The sequence below is a fragment of the Panthera onca genome, chromosome E1 (assembly GCF_046562875.1).
Source record: "Panthera onca isolate mPanOnc1 chromosome E1, mPanOnc1 haplotype 2, whole genome shotgun sequence".
NCBI lineage: Eukaryota > Metazoa > Chordata > Mammalia > Carnivora > Felidae > Panthera > Panthera onca.
In genome coordinates, this window is record NC_138352.1 from 51428916 (window position 1) to 51444789 (window position 15874).

At 38.2% G+C, this 15874-nt stretch overlaps 1 protein-coding gene across 18 annotated transcripts in view; it reads left to right on the forward strand.

Annotated features, from left to right (window-relative positions):
* The window catches only part of MBTD1 (mbt domain containing 1), a 71446-nt gene that overhangs the window by 46573 nt on the left and 8999 nt on the right, over window positions 1-15874 (forward strand). For 17 of the 18 annotated variants that reach the window (XM_060646429.3, XM_060646431.3, XM_060646430.3 and 14 more), the window contains 10 exons: window positions 2219-2336; window positions 4668-4802; window positions 5081-5169; window positions 5382-5616; window positions 6237-6292; window positions 6632-6736; window positions 10191-10338; window positions 11207-11289; window positions 11678-11912; window positions 12452-12529. In XM_060646429.3, coding sequence (XP_060502412.1) covers window positions 2219-2336; window positions 4668-4802; window positions 5081-5169; window positions 5382-5616; window positions 6237-6292; window positions 6632-6736; window positions 10191-10338; window positions 11207-11289; window positions 11678-11912; window positions 12452-12529 — 1282 coding nt within the window. Of the gene's footprint in view, window positions 1-2218; window positions 2337-4667; window positions 4803-5080; window positions 5170-5381; window positions 5617-6236; window positions 6293-6631; window positions 6737-10190; window positions 10339-11206; window positions 11290-11677; window positions 11913-12451; window positions 12530-15874 lie in introns of those variants that run through there. The other variant, XM_078437325.2, reaches the window with a different exon arrangement.

Below are 15874 nucleotides of genomic sequence, written 5' to 3' on the forward strand. Positions count from 1 at the left end.
AAATTACCTTATCATATCAACACATTGAGCACACACTATGTAGTAGTAACTATGGTGCTCTTGTTTGTTGTTCTTGTTTCTTCGTGTTTTGTTTCTCAGAGTGAACCATATGGATTGGTTTAAGAGGGCCTAGCAGAACCACAACCTTACAGGCAAGAACAAATGTCACTTTCTGCTACTTTCTCCTATACCAATCCAGACTGTAGGGACAAAAACATAATATCCCCCAATAAAGTGAATATTAACCTATTTTTTAAGTGAGCAATATATTGACACTTCATCTTCTTTAATAAAATGTAACTAAAAGTTATTTTCTCCAAACAATTGTTAAGGCTGAGAAAAAAAAAAAAAAGTTGGTATGACATTGTCATATCTAGCTCAAAGAGGAGTGCTGTATGCCAAATTCACTTAACAGTGTGCCAACCTCACCCCCAGCTTATCGGCATAACCATGCTTCTTTCTTCTCAACAAAAACTAAACCCATTCCACAAGATTTGGCAGCCAAACAAAGAGGGATTGATACCCTACCTTAATTTAGTGCATACATTTAGCTGCATCTATCTGCTCTAATTGGTTCTTCCTCACAGAAATGAATACATGGTCTTGGTGTTACTATATCGTAGCTTAATCCACGTTACCTATCATCCTTCCAGCCTCTCCTTTTCTGATCGTATCTGCTGGCAATAGGGATGGCCCTACAGTCTAGAATGATATAGGGGGAGATAGCAGAACCTGAAGAGTCCAGTCTTTCAGTTCAAAAACAGCAGCAAGAGGTAGTCGTATTGGATGTATTGTTTTATTTTTGCACGGCTCAGGGAGATAGTTTACATGTACTCTTCCAGAATCACAAATATTTGAGGTAGGCCACTGTCTCCAAGTTACTAAGGTATATTCATTGCTTGCTACTTAAAGTAATCACCATAATTTGATTCTGTCTTTGGTTTCCAGACTTACTCTAGTTCAGTATTAATTTGACCTCTTCTTCCTCTCCTTCAGAAACGTCAGAACTGTTGAGAGGATAGGGGTTGAGTACTGTTTTAGGCTAATCCTCCTATTGGGTTGGCATCTACCAAAGTATAAGAAGCCTTGCATGGAAGACATTTGCCCACTGTTCAAATTGGCTAGATCGTGTAACTCGTAGATGTCTTTGTTTAGTCATCTTTGAGCTCTGAAGCTGTTTTGTCTTTTCCTGATTTGTTCATATTATCAGGTCTTTTATAACCTCACCCAGTCCTTTTCTCTGTGTTCAGGGTTCTAAGTTGTATTTAATGAGGAGCCAATTATCAAGGCCACAGAGACTATTTAATATTATCAGCATTTATATTCCTAAATTCACTTATTTGACTTAATTAGCTATTGCATAAACTTCAAATAATTGTAAATGGCCTCAAGTTGTAAGGATTAAAATGTAATGGAAATTATAATTTGGGAACATGGTAGATTTGGGAAAGTCTCTTCATGATGCTCTTTTAATCAGTTTCCTGAGTCCCCATCATAACCATGTTGTGTGGAGGCTAATGATTACCAGTTCTAACATTGAAAGTTTTCTCTTGTTTGTAGTAATTCCTGCATGAGAAATTTAGAAATAATAAGTTACTTGACAATTTACCACGGTATGCAGCTCCAAAAACTCTTCAACTCCACCTTTTTTAATAACTTTAGCCAATGTTTTTGCCATACCTGTTTTAACAGACTCTATTTCTGTTTTACGAATTTAACTTAAGTTGAAAATATAGATAAGTTTTGTTTCTCCTGTTAATAGAAACCACATGCTGATTGGAATTATTTTTCTTTCTGCTCGTTAGCCAGATCCTTTAAAATTAGAGATTGAGGTAAAGTGCATTCATTGAGTGTATATTAAAAATAACAAGTTTCTTAAATCGGCTTTATCCTGTGAAATCTGTTGAGTTTGTGATTCAGCTTTTATAAAAATTGCTGTTCAAGTCTTATATTAGAACAGTATTGGATTTTGAAGTTAATGTGGATCTATTTTAATATATGTGAATTCTCTTCATCTTGAGCTTGCCCCTGACACTGGCTTTTTCCCAAAAGAATTCTGTGAAAAGGGAAATAACAATTATATTTTTAGAGAAAAATGAATGAATTAAATGGCATTTTTAATTTAATATTTCCGTTATTGATGGTAATGCTTATTTTAAATAACGTGTTTTAGGCTTTATGTTAATAAGATGATAATTGAATAATTTTTATATGACAGGCACCTATGGGGACCTGCTGGGGTGATATCTCAGAAAATGTGAGAGTAGAAGTTCCCAATACAGACTGCAGCCTACCTACCAAAGTCTTCTGGATTGCTGGAATTGTAAAATTAGCAGGTGAAAGCACATGTAATAATTTACCCGAAAATGCCAATTATATCTGTAACTTTTAAGAAAGCGTATTTGTAAATTTTGCAATTGTTGCCAAATAAATAATAAATATGATAACAGGGCAGAGGTTAGCAAAAAAAATTTTTTTTCTATAAAAGCCAGGTGGTAAATATTTTTAGCTTTGTGGGCAGTACAATCTCTGTCACAGTTACTCCGCCGTGCAGTTGTAGCATGAAAGCAGCCATAGCGATACATAAATGAATAGGCGTGGCTGTGAGCTGGTGACACTTTATTTATGAGCACTGAAATTTGAATTTTATAGAACTGTCATGTATCAAGACATGCAACCATTTAAAAACGTAAAACCAATAAAAGTAAAAATGTAAAACCATTCTTAGATGGCAGAGTGTAAAACACGTCACGTCAGACAGTAGACCAGATCTGTGGGCCAACCTCTGGTATAGGGAAATACTTTGAAAGGTAACAAAAACCTGAAGTGCTAAGAAAAGTGGTAAGGTCCATAACCCAAAAGTAAACTAGTGTTGATAATTTCATACATCTTAGGTTCTTTTTCTTCACCCCCACTGCTTTCCATGTACCCTAGTCCTTGTTACCCTCTGGCTCATCACATAAATGCATTAGGTGTCTACTGTGTTAGAGATGATGCACAGTGATGTGCAGAAGTGTAAAACCTAGTTTATTCCATGACCTGATATCTGCCAAACGCGGACTACCTTTATGATGAGGTGCTCGGGGCACTGTAGCACTTTATGGCAGGCAGGCGTGTGGGGGTGCACAGCCATTCAAAAGATAAGAAGTTGTCCTTAAATTAGTGAGCGATATCTCATGCATCCTACTTTTCCTATTTCTCTCCAGCCATTCTCCCCCAAACACCCTGCCCACTGCTCACTATGTACTGCTGACAGCCTTGATCTACTAAACATGATCTTCTGTTTTTCTGCTCGAGCACTTCTGATGGCTTCTTTGTCCTTAAAGGATCAAGATGGTTGGCATTTACAGTTATTGATGAGTTGCACCATAGACCACTAGCCAGATTTTTGGTTGCTCCCCACCATAAATGCTGTCTATGTCCCGATGAGGCTAGTTCTCTCCCTCTTCCCTCATAGAACACATTGTCACCTCTGTGCCTTTGCACATAATATATTACCCAGTTCAATTCCCACCTTTCCCTTGAAACATTCCCCCGGCTGTTTAAGCCTTCTCTAAATCTTGCATTATTCTCTATACTATAATTTAAAACAACATAATCTTTCTGTTCTAGATGTTTAAGCTAGTTGCATTTAAATAGCTCTAAAGATCAATGCGTTTAATATCCAGGAATTATTTCTACCTTCCATCTCCAATTTTACATTTCTGTTTTATCTCATTGCACCATGTATCTTATTTTAAGCCACTTTAATGATGTTTTAGAATCGAGCCTGATGTTAATCATGAACTAGAGCTCGGCAACAGTTGGCAAACTCATGAATTATGTTGTAAATTGTTGAATTTTGAAACTAAAGGTTTAATGCTATAAATTGTCTCCATGGATCTTAACACGTGAAAATGCTGCTGAACTGAGCTCCCTGCCTGGAATATAAGTTTGTTGGGCCTTTTTTATTCCCCTGAGGGCCTTAAATTAAACTGTAATGTTGCCAACAGAAGGTTTATTAAATTATAAATAGGATATATCATACACTTTTTGTTCTTCCTAAGAAATAAGTCATTTCACATATTTTCTTTGGTGTTTATTGAACTTTTTTACTTAGTATTTTCACATTCTGTTTCCAGATAAATAGGACAGAAAAATTTGGGCTCTTGAGGTAGCCACATCCAAATCATCCCAAAATAATTGGTCATCTAATCAGCTGGACAAAGCAGTTTCTTTGAAATGACTTCAACTGGATTTCTATGATGTCTTGACAAGATTTTCCTAACTTAACCATAACCTTTTTTCGTTTATTTTCAAAACTACATATTCCAGTAGGACTTTCCCACCCTTGTTTTCACTAAGAATTTATTTTCTAGAAAATTTAAGAAACTATGGGTAAAATTGAACTCAATATTTAAGGGGGGAAGCCATGTCTGAAAACAGTTAAACTACTGGCATCGTACCTCACCTGGGGACTTGTTAGAAATGCGTGTTCTCAGACTTACCCAAGATCGACTCACTCAGAATCCCTGGGGGTAGGGCCCAGCCCTCCGTGTGTTAACGCGCCCTGCACGTGGTTCTGTTGCAGGTGCACCCTGACACTTGACACCCACTACCAGCAGCTGTGTCCTGTTTGATCCCATTCCATTTTTCTTACTGTGTGGTGATTGATTTGTTGGTTTCAGGTTACAATGCCCTTTTAAGATATGAAGGATTTGAAAATGACTCTGGGCTGGACTTCTGGTGCAATATCTGTGGTTCTGACATCCATCCCGTTGGTTGGTGTGCAGCCAGTGGCAAACCTCTCGTCCCTCCCAGAAGTAGGTGGCCTATTTACCCTCACTGTCATTGAAACATATGTACTTTAATGCAGTGTCACACGTAGTAACATTCAAGTGATACAGAAATTAAAGTAATCATTTTTGGTTTTAAGTAACTTCTCTGATGGCAAAACATGCTCGTTTTCTTTATTTTTGTGACTTTTCTTCATAACCTTAATGCTCTGAATTGCAGGGGGAAATTGTTATTTTTTTAAAAATAGTTTATGAAGCAATTCTGCTCTTTGCTAAAGTGTAACTGGTTATTTCTTTTGTTTTAGCTATTCAGCATAAGTATACAAACTGGAAAGCTTTTCTAGTGAAACGACTTACTGGTGCCAAAACACTTCCTCCCGATTTCTCACAGAAGGTAAAGACAGGATCTTAGAAAGGACTGAAGTGTCAATTGAGAGCTCTGAAAAGGAATAGCCTGGAAGTTTTTAAAGGAATTGTTTTCATTTAGTGAGCCAGATGATCTAGTTAAATATCGAGTGCACTCAGTATTTTTAATGGTACAAAATTGAAATCAGTTGTAGAGTTCTGTCATGAATTCCGAACAGTTTTTGTCTGCTTTTGTTTAAGGTTTCAGAGAGCATGCAGTATCCTTTCAAACCTTGCATGAGAGTAGAAGTGGTTGACAAGAGGCATTTGTGTCGCACACGAGTGGCAGTGGTGGAAAGTGTCATCGGAGGAAGATTAAGACTAGTGTACGAAGAAAGTGAAGACAGAACAGATGACTTCTGGTGCCATATGCACAGCCCGTTAATCCATCATATTGGTTGGTCTCGAAGCATAGGCCATCGATTCAAAAGATCTGGTAAGCACCTGTCACAAGCCCGCCTATTGAAAACATCATTGAGGCTGAATTGTACTACCGTGGTTATCTTTCTTTACAGAATAGCAAAGATCCGAAATAGCATTCTAGTTGTCTGGGCTGCTTATTCTACCTTAATTAGGGGATGTTCACACCAGAATATGAGTGTCCCGGCTAACTCCTTTATATTCCTTCCATTTGTTCTCAATTAAAATATAATGCACTTTTGGTCACAACTACATTTTGTTCTCTTCTACTTTTCTTATCCAGCCCATTTGGAAGATCCAAAGGTAGCCTTTCCATTTGCATTCAGTTTTAATCAAAATAGCAAAATTATATGTGGTTAGACCTAATACTGAACACATTAAAACATACTTCTGAAGCTGTGATTCCCTCACTAGGGAATTGCAAGCATTCTAATTGGCTGAGCGTATTTCATAGCACATGTACTCTGAAGAGAGCATTCTATTAAAGAATTATTTTTCACCATAAATGTAGAAGGCATGTATTTCTGCCATGTTTTAGAATATACATACCTTGTGAGTTTGAAACCTTCAAAGAAACGTGGTTTTTGGTCTTCTCTCACAAATGCTGACAGATTAGTATGTAACTTTTCCTTGTAGATATTACAAAGAAACAGGATGGACATTTTGATACACCACCACATTTATTTGCTAAGGTAAGAAGTTTTTATAAGAACCCTCATTTGTAAATTAGGTTTGAAAGAGGGTTGTGGGTTTTTTCCTAACATTACGGAAATCACAATTACATTTGTTCACTTAAAAGGATTAAGACCTTGTGATCCATAGGTGTCACAACTATTGATTATAATTATTCTTAAATTCTGTCCATTTGCCTGAACTCTCTCTATCCTCCGACGGAGGTTTGAGTTACAATACTAGGTAGGTAGGAGAAGGCATTTGGTTTTTTCATCTGGTAAACATTTTCAAAGTGGTAATATTTATTATTAAAATGATAACATTTGTAACAGCCGATGTGCTTTCATGTAATTCTTTAGGTAAAAGAAGTAGACCAGAGTGGGGAATGGTTCAAGGAAGGAATGAAATTGGAAGCTATAGACCCATTAAATCTTTCCACAATATGTGTCGCGACTATTAGAAAGGTAAGACAATAGGTTTTAAAGTATAGAAATGCAATTGTAAGAACCGGGTTTAAGGTAATAGGAGAAGGAGGCCCTTAACATACTCATTTTGACATAAAATGTATGTATCTGGGTCTTCACTGGGGAGAGGGTTGGTAGTAATTTTGAAATAAATTTCAGTTCTCTTATCAGTGGTTCTCTTTCTATGTAGCTTGTTGTCAAGATTGTCATCTTGAGTCTGCTGCCTCTAGTTATGGAAATATGTATCCTGAGTTAGAGGAAGAATATTTATCTAAATTACTTCTGGTCAAAGCTACTCCAACACAGAATTGCAACAAGGCCAAATTTATCTTCAGTTTACTGTTTTTCCCTTTGTGCCTTTTTTCTTCTTTTGGTAGTACTTTACTTCTTCTTTTTTTCTCTCTTCTGAAGCTGCGTTTATGAAAAGGTCTAGAAGAGTGGTTCTCAGTTCTCAGTAGGCATCAGAACACCCTGGGGAACTTAAAAAAATACAGGTGACCAGACTTCTTAAATGCCTACCCCACCCTGTTCCGATTTCATCAGTCTGGTGGGGGGCCCTTGCGTTGGCATTTTTTAAAAGTCCCCAGGTAATTCTCCAGTTCTGCCATGGTTAAGAACCACTGGTCCAGAGTCTACCTATATAAGGGTGGAGCTTAAATTGTGATTTGCATTCAGCACAGTTTAAAGCCTTGAGCCAAAAGAATTAAAAACAGTTATGGTTGCTGCCGTGTCCCAGGCACTTGAGCTCAAGGTCACACAGCTAGACCAAACCGGCTCCAAGTTTTTGTTCTTCCTCTTTACCTGACCCAGTGATCAGAGTCACCTGGTATGATTTCAAACATAGATTTCCAAGACCTACTCCAGACCTACTCGAGCGGAATCACAAGAAGTATTACACAGGATAATGTATTTGTTTTAAAAATGATAAAGTTGTCTAAGTGATTCTGACAGTCAGGTTTGGGAACCCGCCCATTATGCCATGCTCTGTTCCATGAAATGAGAATGAAGCGTCCAGTGAGTAGAGCGTCAGACTTCGTGCGGGAATTACTTAGTTCATGCTCGCCACACTAGGTTTGGTTTGGACTCTAAATAAAAAGCTTACAGTCTTGTAGAACAAGGTAAGATACATAAAAATAAGTTTGATACAGGATTGACTATGACTTACATGTACACAATACTGTTGGGATTCACATAAAAGGGCACATTGTCTCAGAGGAATCAGGGAAAGCTCTATAGAAGGGAGGCTATTTGAAAACTTCACCTTGTAGGTTGGGAAAAACAGCCCAGCAGAGATGCAGGGAGGAAACTGTTGTGGAAAGAGAATGTGCACAAAAGCATCGAGATAGGAAAGCACAGGCCAGGTTTAGGAAGAGACTGAGTCGTTCGTACAATACACATCAAACAAGTCATACTGAGTATGGTGGTCAAGGCTTTTCTTTCATCAGGAACAGAGACCCATGCAAGTTAGCTCTAAGAAAGTTACCCTAAGGACATGGCGGTCTCACAGACAGACATGCAAGGACACAGGGATAAGAACTGGAAAGCTGTAAACCTAGTGTTATTCTCCCCAACTCTTGGGGCCTCTTTGTCCCACCTCTTTCCTGCTCTGAGTCTCTGCCATTTTCCTTCACTCTTGTGATTGGTGTTCCTCTCACTCCGTCTCCCTGTGTGGCTGCTAGCTCCATCCTGTATCACAGCCTTTCAGGTCCAGTTCTGACCCATGATTTGACAACAGCCTCTATGTCTGTTAATGGTAATTACTGCGAGAGATTCTAGCTGAGCCCAGCCTTTGGCTTCGTCCCCTAAAGGTTAGATACTAGCCCCCAGCCCAGTCAGCTGTATTTGGAAAAAGAATCCGTGCTGAATGGAGGTAGCTCTTGCCAAAGGGATAGGCAGAGCTGTTAAGCTGGAAGAGGAAGTTATTATACATATCCACTATAGTAGAAACCACTAGAAAAAAGGCACTTGGGGGCAGAGACTAAAAGATGATTTAGAACCAGGCATGCAGGCTTTGAATACTCGGTCGGACCATCTGAGCTTTCTCTGGTGAACAGGTGAGTTGGAGAAGCTTTCTGGCGTGAATAGAGGTCATAACACAGGAAAGTTAAACTGTGTAAGAGGAGAAATGTCCGAAAAGGAAGCCTGAAAGCAGTGCTCTCAAACAGTGCAGTGGAGACAGAATTCATGGCACAGAGAGAGGAACTAACATTAAGGGGAGTTGTGGGGTCTGGTGCTTGCTTACCTCTGAAGGTGACTTTGACAGCCTGCATGGACTCTGAGAGGGCGTGTGCAGCACTCAGGGAAAAGGCAGGACTGAGACCCTGCAAGGGAGACAAACTCCTGACTTCAATGGAGGAATTGTGGGTGTAGAGGTCAGTTATTGAAGCACTGGGTGTGGGTGATCTCAGCAAAACAGAGAGAAAAGGGCTAATATCAGAAATGTAAGGATTGGATGTGAAAGGACACTACCAAAAGAAGCCTCACCAATCAGAAGAGGTGAGAAGGTCGGGCAGTAGACTGTAATGTAATGAGAGTCTGGGAAAAAACGTCGCAGAAAGTTGAGAGTAGTCAGTGGATATCAGATATTTCAGGGAGGCTGAGGTTTGAGGAGGATGAGTGTTGGGAGAAAGGCTCTGGATTTGACAAACTAGGTCACTAGTGAAATTTGGCATTTTAGCAGGATCAGGACAGAAATCAGACTGCAAAGAGTTACATAGTATAAACCTTGAAGTGGGTCTCTGGGTGAAGTATATAGGAGTTCACTGTGCTATTTTTGTACCTTTTCTGTAAGTGTGAACTGTTTCAAAATTAAATATTTTTCAATATTTTTAATGCAATGAAAATTGGGAGACGTTAGATTATACAAGATAGTGTTTTTGGAGCCAGGTACCAGTGGTAATAGCACAAGATGGAAAAGTTACTTTGTGGGGTGGGGTACTACCTCTTAAAATAGTCAGGGGTGCCAAAGAAGGAATATGGGGACCCTTGCACGGGGTGGCCTTCGTTTCTGTCACACGGGAGCGTGGGTATCTGTAGCATAGGAGAGGGAAAGTGAAAGCTTGACGAAGGTAGAAAAGGTTTGGAAAAACTCCTCTGCGAAATCAGAAGGAAAGGAGTAGAGTTACCGAGTAGGACGCAGAGCCGCGCTGAGACTAGACGGTTAAATCGGAGAGGAGCACTCAGCCCTGTTTCATGGGCCACAGCAGCCAGCACCTCAGCCATCCGCAAAGGCACCGCTTTTCCTACGCCTCTGAGGTCACTCTGTGTAACCCTGCTTTTGTTGCTGGTGCACACTGCAGTCCGCATAGGTTCTTCCCGTTCGAGTTGCTAGCGTAATGCAGTGAGGAGACCGTTATGTGGTAGATTTTCATTTCTTGTAGAGTGTCACTTAAAGGATCACTTTTACAATAGTGGTGTCTAATTTCAAATACTTGAAATTCTCTTAATTTGAAAGGTGCTGGCTGACGGATTCCTGATGATTGGGATCGATGGCTCAGAAGCAGCAGATGGATCTGACTGGTTCTGTTATCACGCAACCTCCCCTTCTATTTTCCCTGTTGGTTTCTGTGAAATTAACATGATTGAACTTACTCCACCTAGAGGTATTTCATCCTAATGTGAACGCTGGGTCTTTATCCTTGCCTTCTTTTTACGTGGTATCTATTTACATCATTTAACACAGCCCTGGGTTTTTTTTTTTGCTGTGTGGACATATTACATGTGTTCCTGTATGCAAACATACATACACATAACAAGAGCTGTGGGGTGCTATACACACATAAAGCACTATATTCTAGCTACCTTTGATAAATTATATTAGTATAGAATTTTTCCTGTGTATCTGTACATTTTGTAATATGAATTGGTATTCTCGAGCCCTGTGGAGATGGTGATGTAGGTTATGGCATACATAAACGTTTTTTAAAAATAGATACAGGCTAAAGCCTTTGAGGGAAAGCAAGTTTCCATCTTTAGAATACCATGTGGCTTTTTTTTTTTTTTTTTAAAGGCATACCCTTAAATAGCTCTCAAGTCTTAACTAGTGACTTTCCTAATTTCAGTATCTGAGCGTTGGGTTTTTCTCTTCAGAAAAGAAGGGGGGAAAACTAAAAACAGAGGCCTATAAAATAGCGTTTGCCCAGCAGAAAAATATCACTGTGACATATGAAATGCTAGACTATCCTAAGCGTAGGATTACAAAAGCAAAAGTTTATAATTCTTCTGGTAGACAGGAGAGAGACACTCTTGCATTGGGTAAGTAGGTGCACCTGTGTCTGTCTAGAAAAAGAAGAAATCCTTATAACATGGAGGAATTATTGCATTAAATAATGTGAGTGCAAGAGTTAAAGTTTATTATATAATCTAAAGTCCCGAGATTTTAGTGTGTACTGAGTTAACCTTTTATATCTACGTTTTAATATGATGGTAATTTTAAATGAACTGCCAGTTAAATCAGGTGTGTTTTTTCAGGTTACACAAAACTTCCTTTTAAATGGTTTGACTACCTCAGGGAAACTGGCTCCATTGCAGCACCAGTAAAACTATTTAATAAGGTAAATTTAAATAATGGCATAATTATGTGGAATTTTTTTGATGCCTCACGAATGCAGATCATTGTTGGTCAAAATGTGTTTGCTTTATATTAGAACTTCTTAATGGAGATTAGTATAAACAGAACAATATATTTTCTTTACCTAGGAAATGAAGCTTGTTTTCAAACTTTGCTTCATTTTTAATCTGAGTAAAACAGAAATTAATACATTTCCTGACTAGTTCTGAAATGCTTCACCTTCACATGCCTTAATAATTAGAGAAGAATTTGCGATTTTTTTTTGGTTTAAATTAGGTTATTTGGATCCGTCGCTGCTTTTGTTTCTTAGTGATGGTGGACTCGGGCATACTTCTTCTCACCAGTGTTCCTGTTGTGCTTCTCCATGTCAGGATGTTCCAAATCACGGATTTCGTGTAGGAATGAAATTAGAAGCAGTAGATCTCATGGAGCCACGGTTAATATGTGTAGCCACAGTCACTCGAATTATTCATCGTCTCTTGAGGATACATTTTGATGGATGGGAAGAAGAGTATGATCAGTGGGTAGACTGTGAGTCCCCTGACCTCTATCCTGTAGGGTGGTGTCAATTAACTGGATATCAGCTACAGCCTCCAGCATCACAGTGTAAGTTGGTATACAGAAAAGGTGTCCTTTTGTAAAAATCAGCAATTCTCCAGAGGACTATTTCACATAAATCATCTTGTGAGCTCACAGGACAAGAATATTCCTTTATCTGATTGGTTGCCAGGTAAGATCTTAAGATTCACCAACAATATCCCAGAATCAGACCATGAGTACCATGGCAGTGTGAACTCAGTAGTCGGTTACATGATGACTGTAGAGACACGACAGTAAGAGCACCCACCAAATTAGACTTGTTTTAACGAGTTTGAAAGTATAAGCTAAAATTTATTGGTATACATATATGTGTGTGTGTGTGTGTGTATATATATATATACATATATATATAAAATAAGTGCTTATTGATTAAGTAGTGGAATCTGTGGTATCATGGGTTTTACAGGAACAAGCACCCTTATTTTCAAAGCATCATGTACTTTTATAAGTATAATGGCCTTGGTAAAGATAATCTATCTAAGTTGTATCTAGAGTTGTATGCTTGCAGTGCTTATCTGGTACCAATTTTCCCTTTTATTTTTCAGCATCAAGAGAAAGCCAATCAGGTTCATCAAAACAGAAGAAAAAGGCTAAGTCCCAGCAATACAAAGGACATAAGAAAAGTGGGTCACCACATGGTGTTTATATACATTTTCTAAGTTATTAACCAGTTGGGGTCATGGTTTTCTTGCACAGAAACGAATATACCATACGAGAGCTGATGACTGTGCATTATGTAAATTATGCTTAAAGGTGCAGTATGCCATAAAAGGCAAACCTTTTCAGTAATGAGAAACACTTATGTTTTAGTTGACAAGAAACATGATTACCATCATATTTTAAAACCTATATGGTAAAGAAGAGAATACAAGTAGTTCTTAAAATAATATGCAAACCTACTGAAAATTAATTCTTTTTTTTAAACTTTAAAAAAATAAATGCTTGATACTTACAAGAGACTTGGAGCCTAGGAAACCCATCCTTCATAAACCAAAACAATCTTTCTAGAATGAGACTTACATAAAACTCAAGTTGATGGCTAACAAAGTCAGGCTTAAGAATGTTTTTTTAAAGTGTGTTTTCTACATTATGTTTTACCTTACAGTGAATGATTATGGCCATTAATAGCCAAAATAACATAATAAAATATATTGATAACTCTATTCATATGAGTTGATAACTCTATTAATAACTCTGATACTGATATTGATAACTCTATTGATAACATTGATAACTCTAATCATATCTAAAGATATGATTCTTTTCAACGTCCCCCACCATAGGAAACCACAAGTTTTTCTCTTCACGAAACTTGTCATGGAATATTTCGTTCTGAGATCAGATTATTTTTATGTAAGGATATTTTTAAAAGTAACAAGTATGTTTGAGGATTAAAACTAAAACAGATTTTTCAAGCTGACTTGCCATATGTTCAAATAAGTGTTAATCTGTCTCATTAACAACCAAGAGACTGAAGCAGCATGAAGAACCAAATATACCCTTACTTTCTGATTATCGTCATTTATGTATAATTCCTTTCTCACTGGGGACTACAGACTTTCCCCACCCACTGCCATGGCGCTCTCATGTCCTCCCGGCATGGAACCCAAGTCAGATTCAACAGGGATAACCTCCAGGCCTTTCTCTCGCACTCTCTTTTATATTAGAGGTATAGGTTTCCCATTTGCCCATAGTTATTTTGCCCACTAGCTGCTTGCCATGTTTGATATTCACCTAAAAGAACTTTAGAGAGCATTGCCAGACAGGCAGATGGAAGCGATCCCCAACATATCTGGAAATGATGAGGAAGAATTCACAAGGCAGCTTTGTCAGTGGACTAACCATAGCACATGTGATCCCTAAGCTTTCTGTGAGATTGGATAGCACAGCCTGCTTTGGCCTGTCTTCTCACTTTCTATTGGACAAGACTGAGAGAGATTTCAGAATTTTTTTCCCAAGGTGTTATAAACATTTATTACTCCGTGGCTATGTGACATATAATTTTTAGGACTAATTTCTGAGCACTGGGTACACAATTCACACACCTCCCTCACTGTGACTCTTGCGGGTTTGTTTCCAGCTTACGGGGTTTAATTATTTTGGATTAATGGGCCATGGGAAGAAGTAAGAAACTAACGAAGTGATATCAGTATGCCAGTTTATAGTGACATTTAATAGTACCACATTTCTGGGTTAGCTGGAAAAAGGAATTTAGCTTTAAATGTATAACATGTTCTTTAACTGTAACATTGCAAGAGCTCTCAATATTGAGAGCAATATTGAATGCAAAGGCATCATCTTTGATGCCTTTAACTTGTCCTTTGGACATATGAAGGAAAAGGACTATAAACCCACAGTCCCTTATTAGAAACCTTTGGGACCAGATGTGTTTTGGAATGCAGAATTTTTCAGATTTTAGAAAAGAAGTGTAGTATGTAGCATATATTATGTAACACTGCTTACAGACTCTGGCACATTTTCTGAGACAAAATATATGTAAATGTTTACATTAAGTGGGCCAAATAAAGATTATAAATAGTATCACCAAGTGAGATCTGGTTTTGTTGCCAAAGTTTTACAGAAAAACTGTGGATTTTGGAATTGAGGATAAGGAATATAGTGCCATGTGAATGAAGAAGCAGCAGTCTTCATTGTGAGGGTACTCTCTGTTCCTTTTATTTTTTTATAATGCTCACCAGATAGTTGATTAGAAATTTTTCCCACAAAACTTTACTTGCCCCAATAAGAAAGATTTTGGGGTCCATGAACCTAATTTGTCCATTGCATATGCAATGTCAACAGCAGATTGGCCACAAACCCTATTGTTTTTAAATTTGCCTACAGATTCCTTATGGCTCTGTGGTTTCATCTTCTAGCTCTTTGGTCTTTTTGTCCTGAAAATCCTCCATCAGTGTGTTCTTTGGTAGTGTTGTGTTTTTGTTTGGTCTTTTTTTTTTTTTTTAAACAGAAATAGATGGTTGGCTTCATTGTTCTAGCTTGTTTTGTAATGATCTGTGTTCATTCTATAGAGGGACGACTTCTAGTGCTTTTAGAAAATAGAGTCATGTTCTGCCGAGAGGATCATATAGACCGTTGTATGCATGTGATCTGTCCAATCTGAAAAGCCTTAATTTTTTCAGGGTTTAGTAATTCTAGAGCAGGAAACCCAGCACTAATTTCTGAACCATCTTCAGGGGCTGTTATAGGTAGCAGAGAGTTGGAGAACCTCCTTGCGTTTTAACTTGCGAGTGTGTGGGACATGAGGAAAAGCCTAAACGATTGCTGCACACGATTTTGGTTTGGCAGCTGCAAGTTGAATGTGTACTTGCGATTACTTCTAGCTTAGTTATCAGACCATTTTACATAGGAGGTACTGTGTAACTTAGATTTATCTTGTAGCCCTGATTTCATGAAGCCTAAGTTCTGATTGCTCTTGCCTGAATCATTTGTGTACTCTGGAAGAAAACAGGTATAATTTCTAGTCCCAGAGATATGTAAGTATCCTTTAGCTTTCAACCTGACTAATGGAATATGTTGGTGGTTCACTATTTGCAAAGTTTAGTGTACTTTTTTTGCTGGTGAAAGCATTGTATAAGTCTTCGAAGGCTTATGTTTGCTTAGGAAACTATAATCAAAAGGGCGTTTCAGAAGATACTAGATTGCTTAAGTACTTGCGGGCAACGAGCTTTATATTTTAGAAATGGTTTTCAGTGTAAGAATTACAAGTGTTATCTAAAAGACTAGACTGTAAACCAGAAGGTAGGGGAGCACATTTCATATCAGTACAATCCTGCCACCTGGATACTGCATTTATTCAACTGATTCTCCCTGAAAGCCAGTGTTTGGCCTTGTCTGGGCAGTGGAATGCTACCCTGCAGTCGGGTTTTAAAACCTTCTTTCTCTCCTGTTGGATTGTCAACCCCCTCAAGCTAAAATTTTCTTGAAGGAAGTTAGCCAGCTATTCCCCA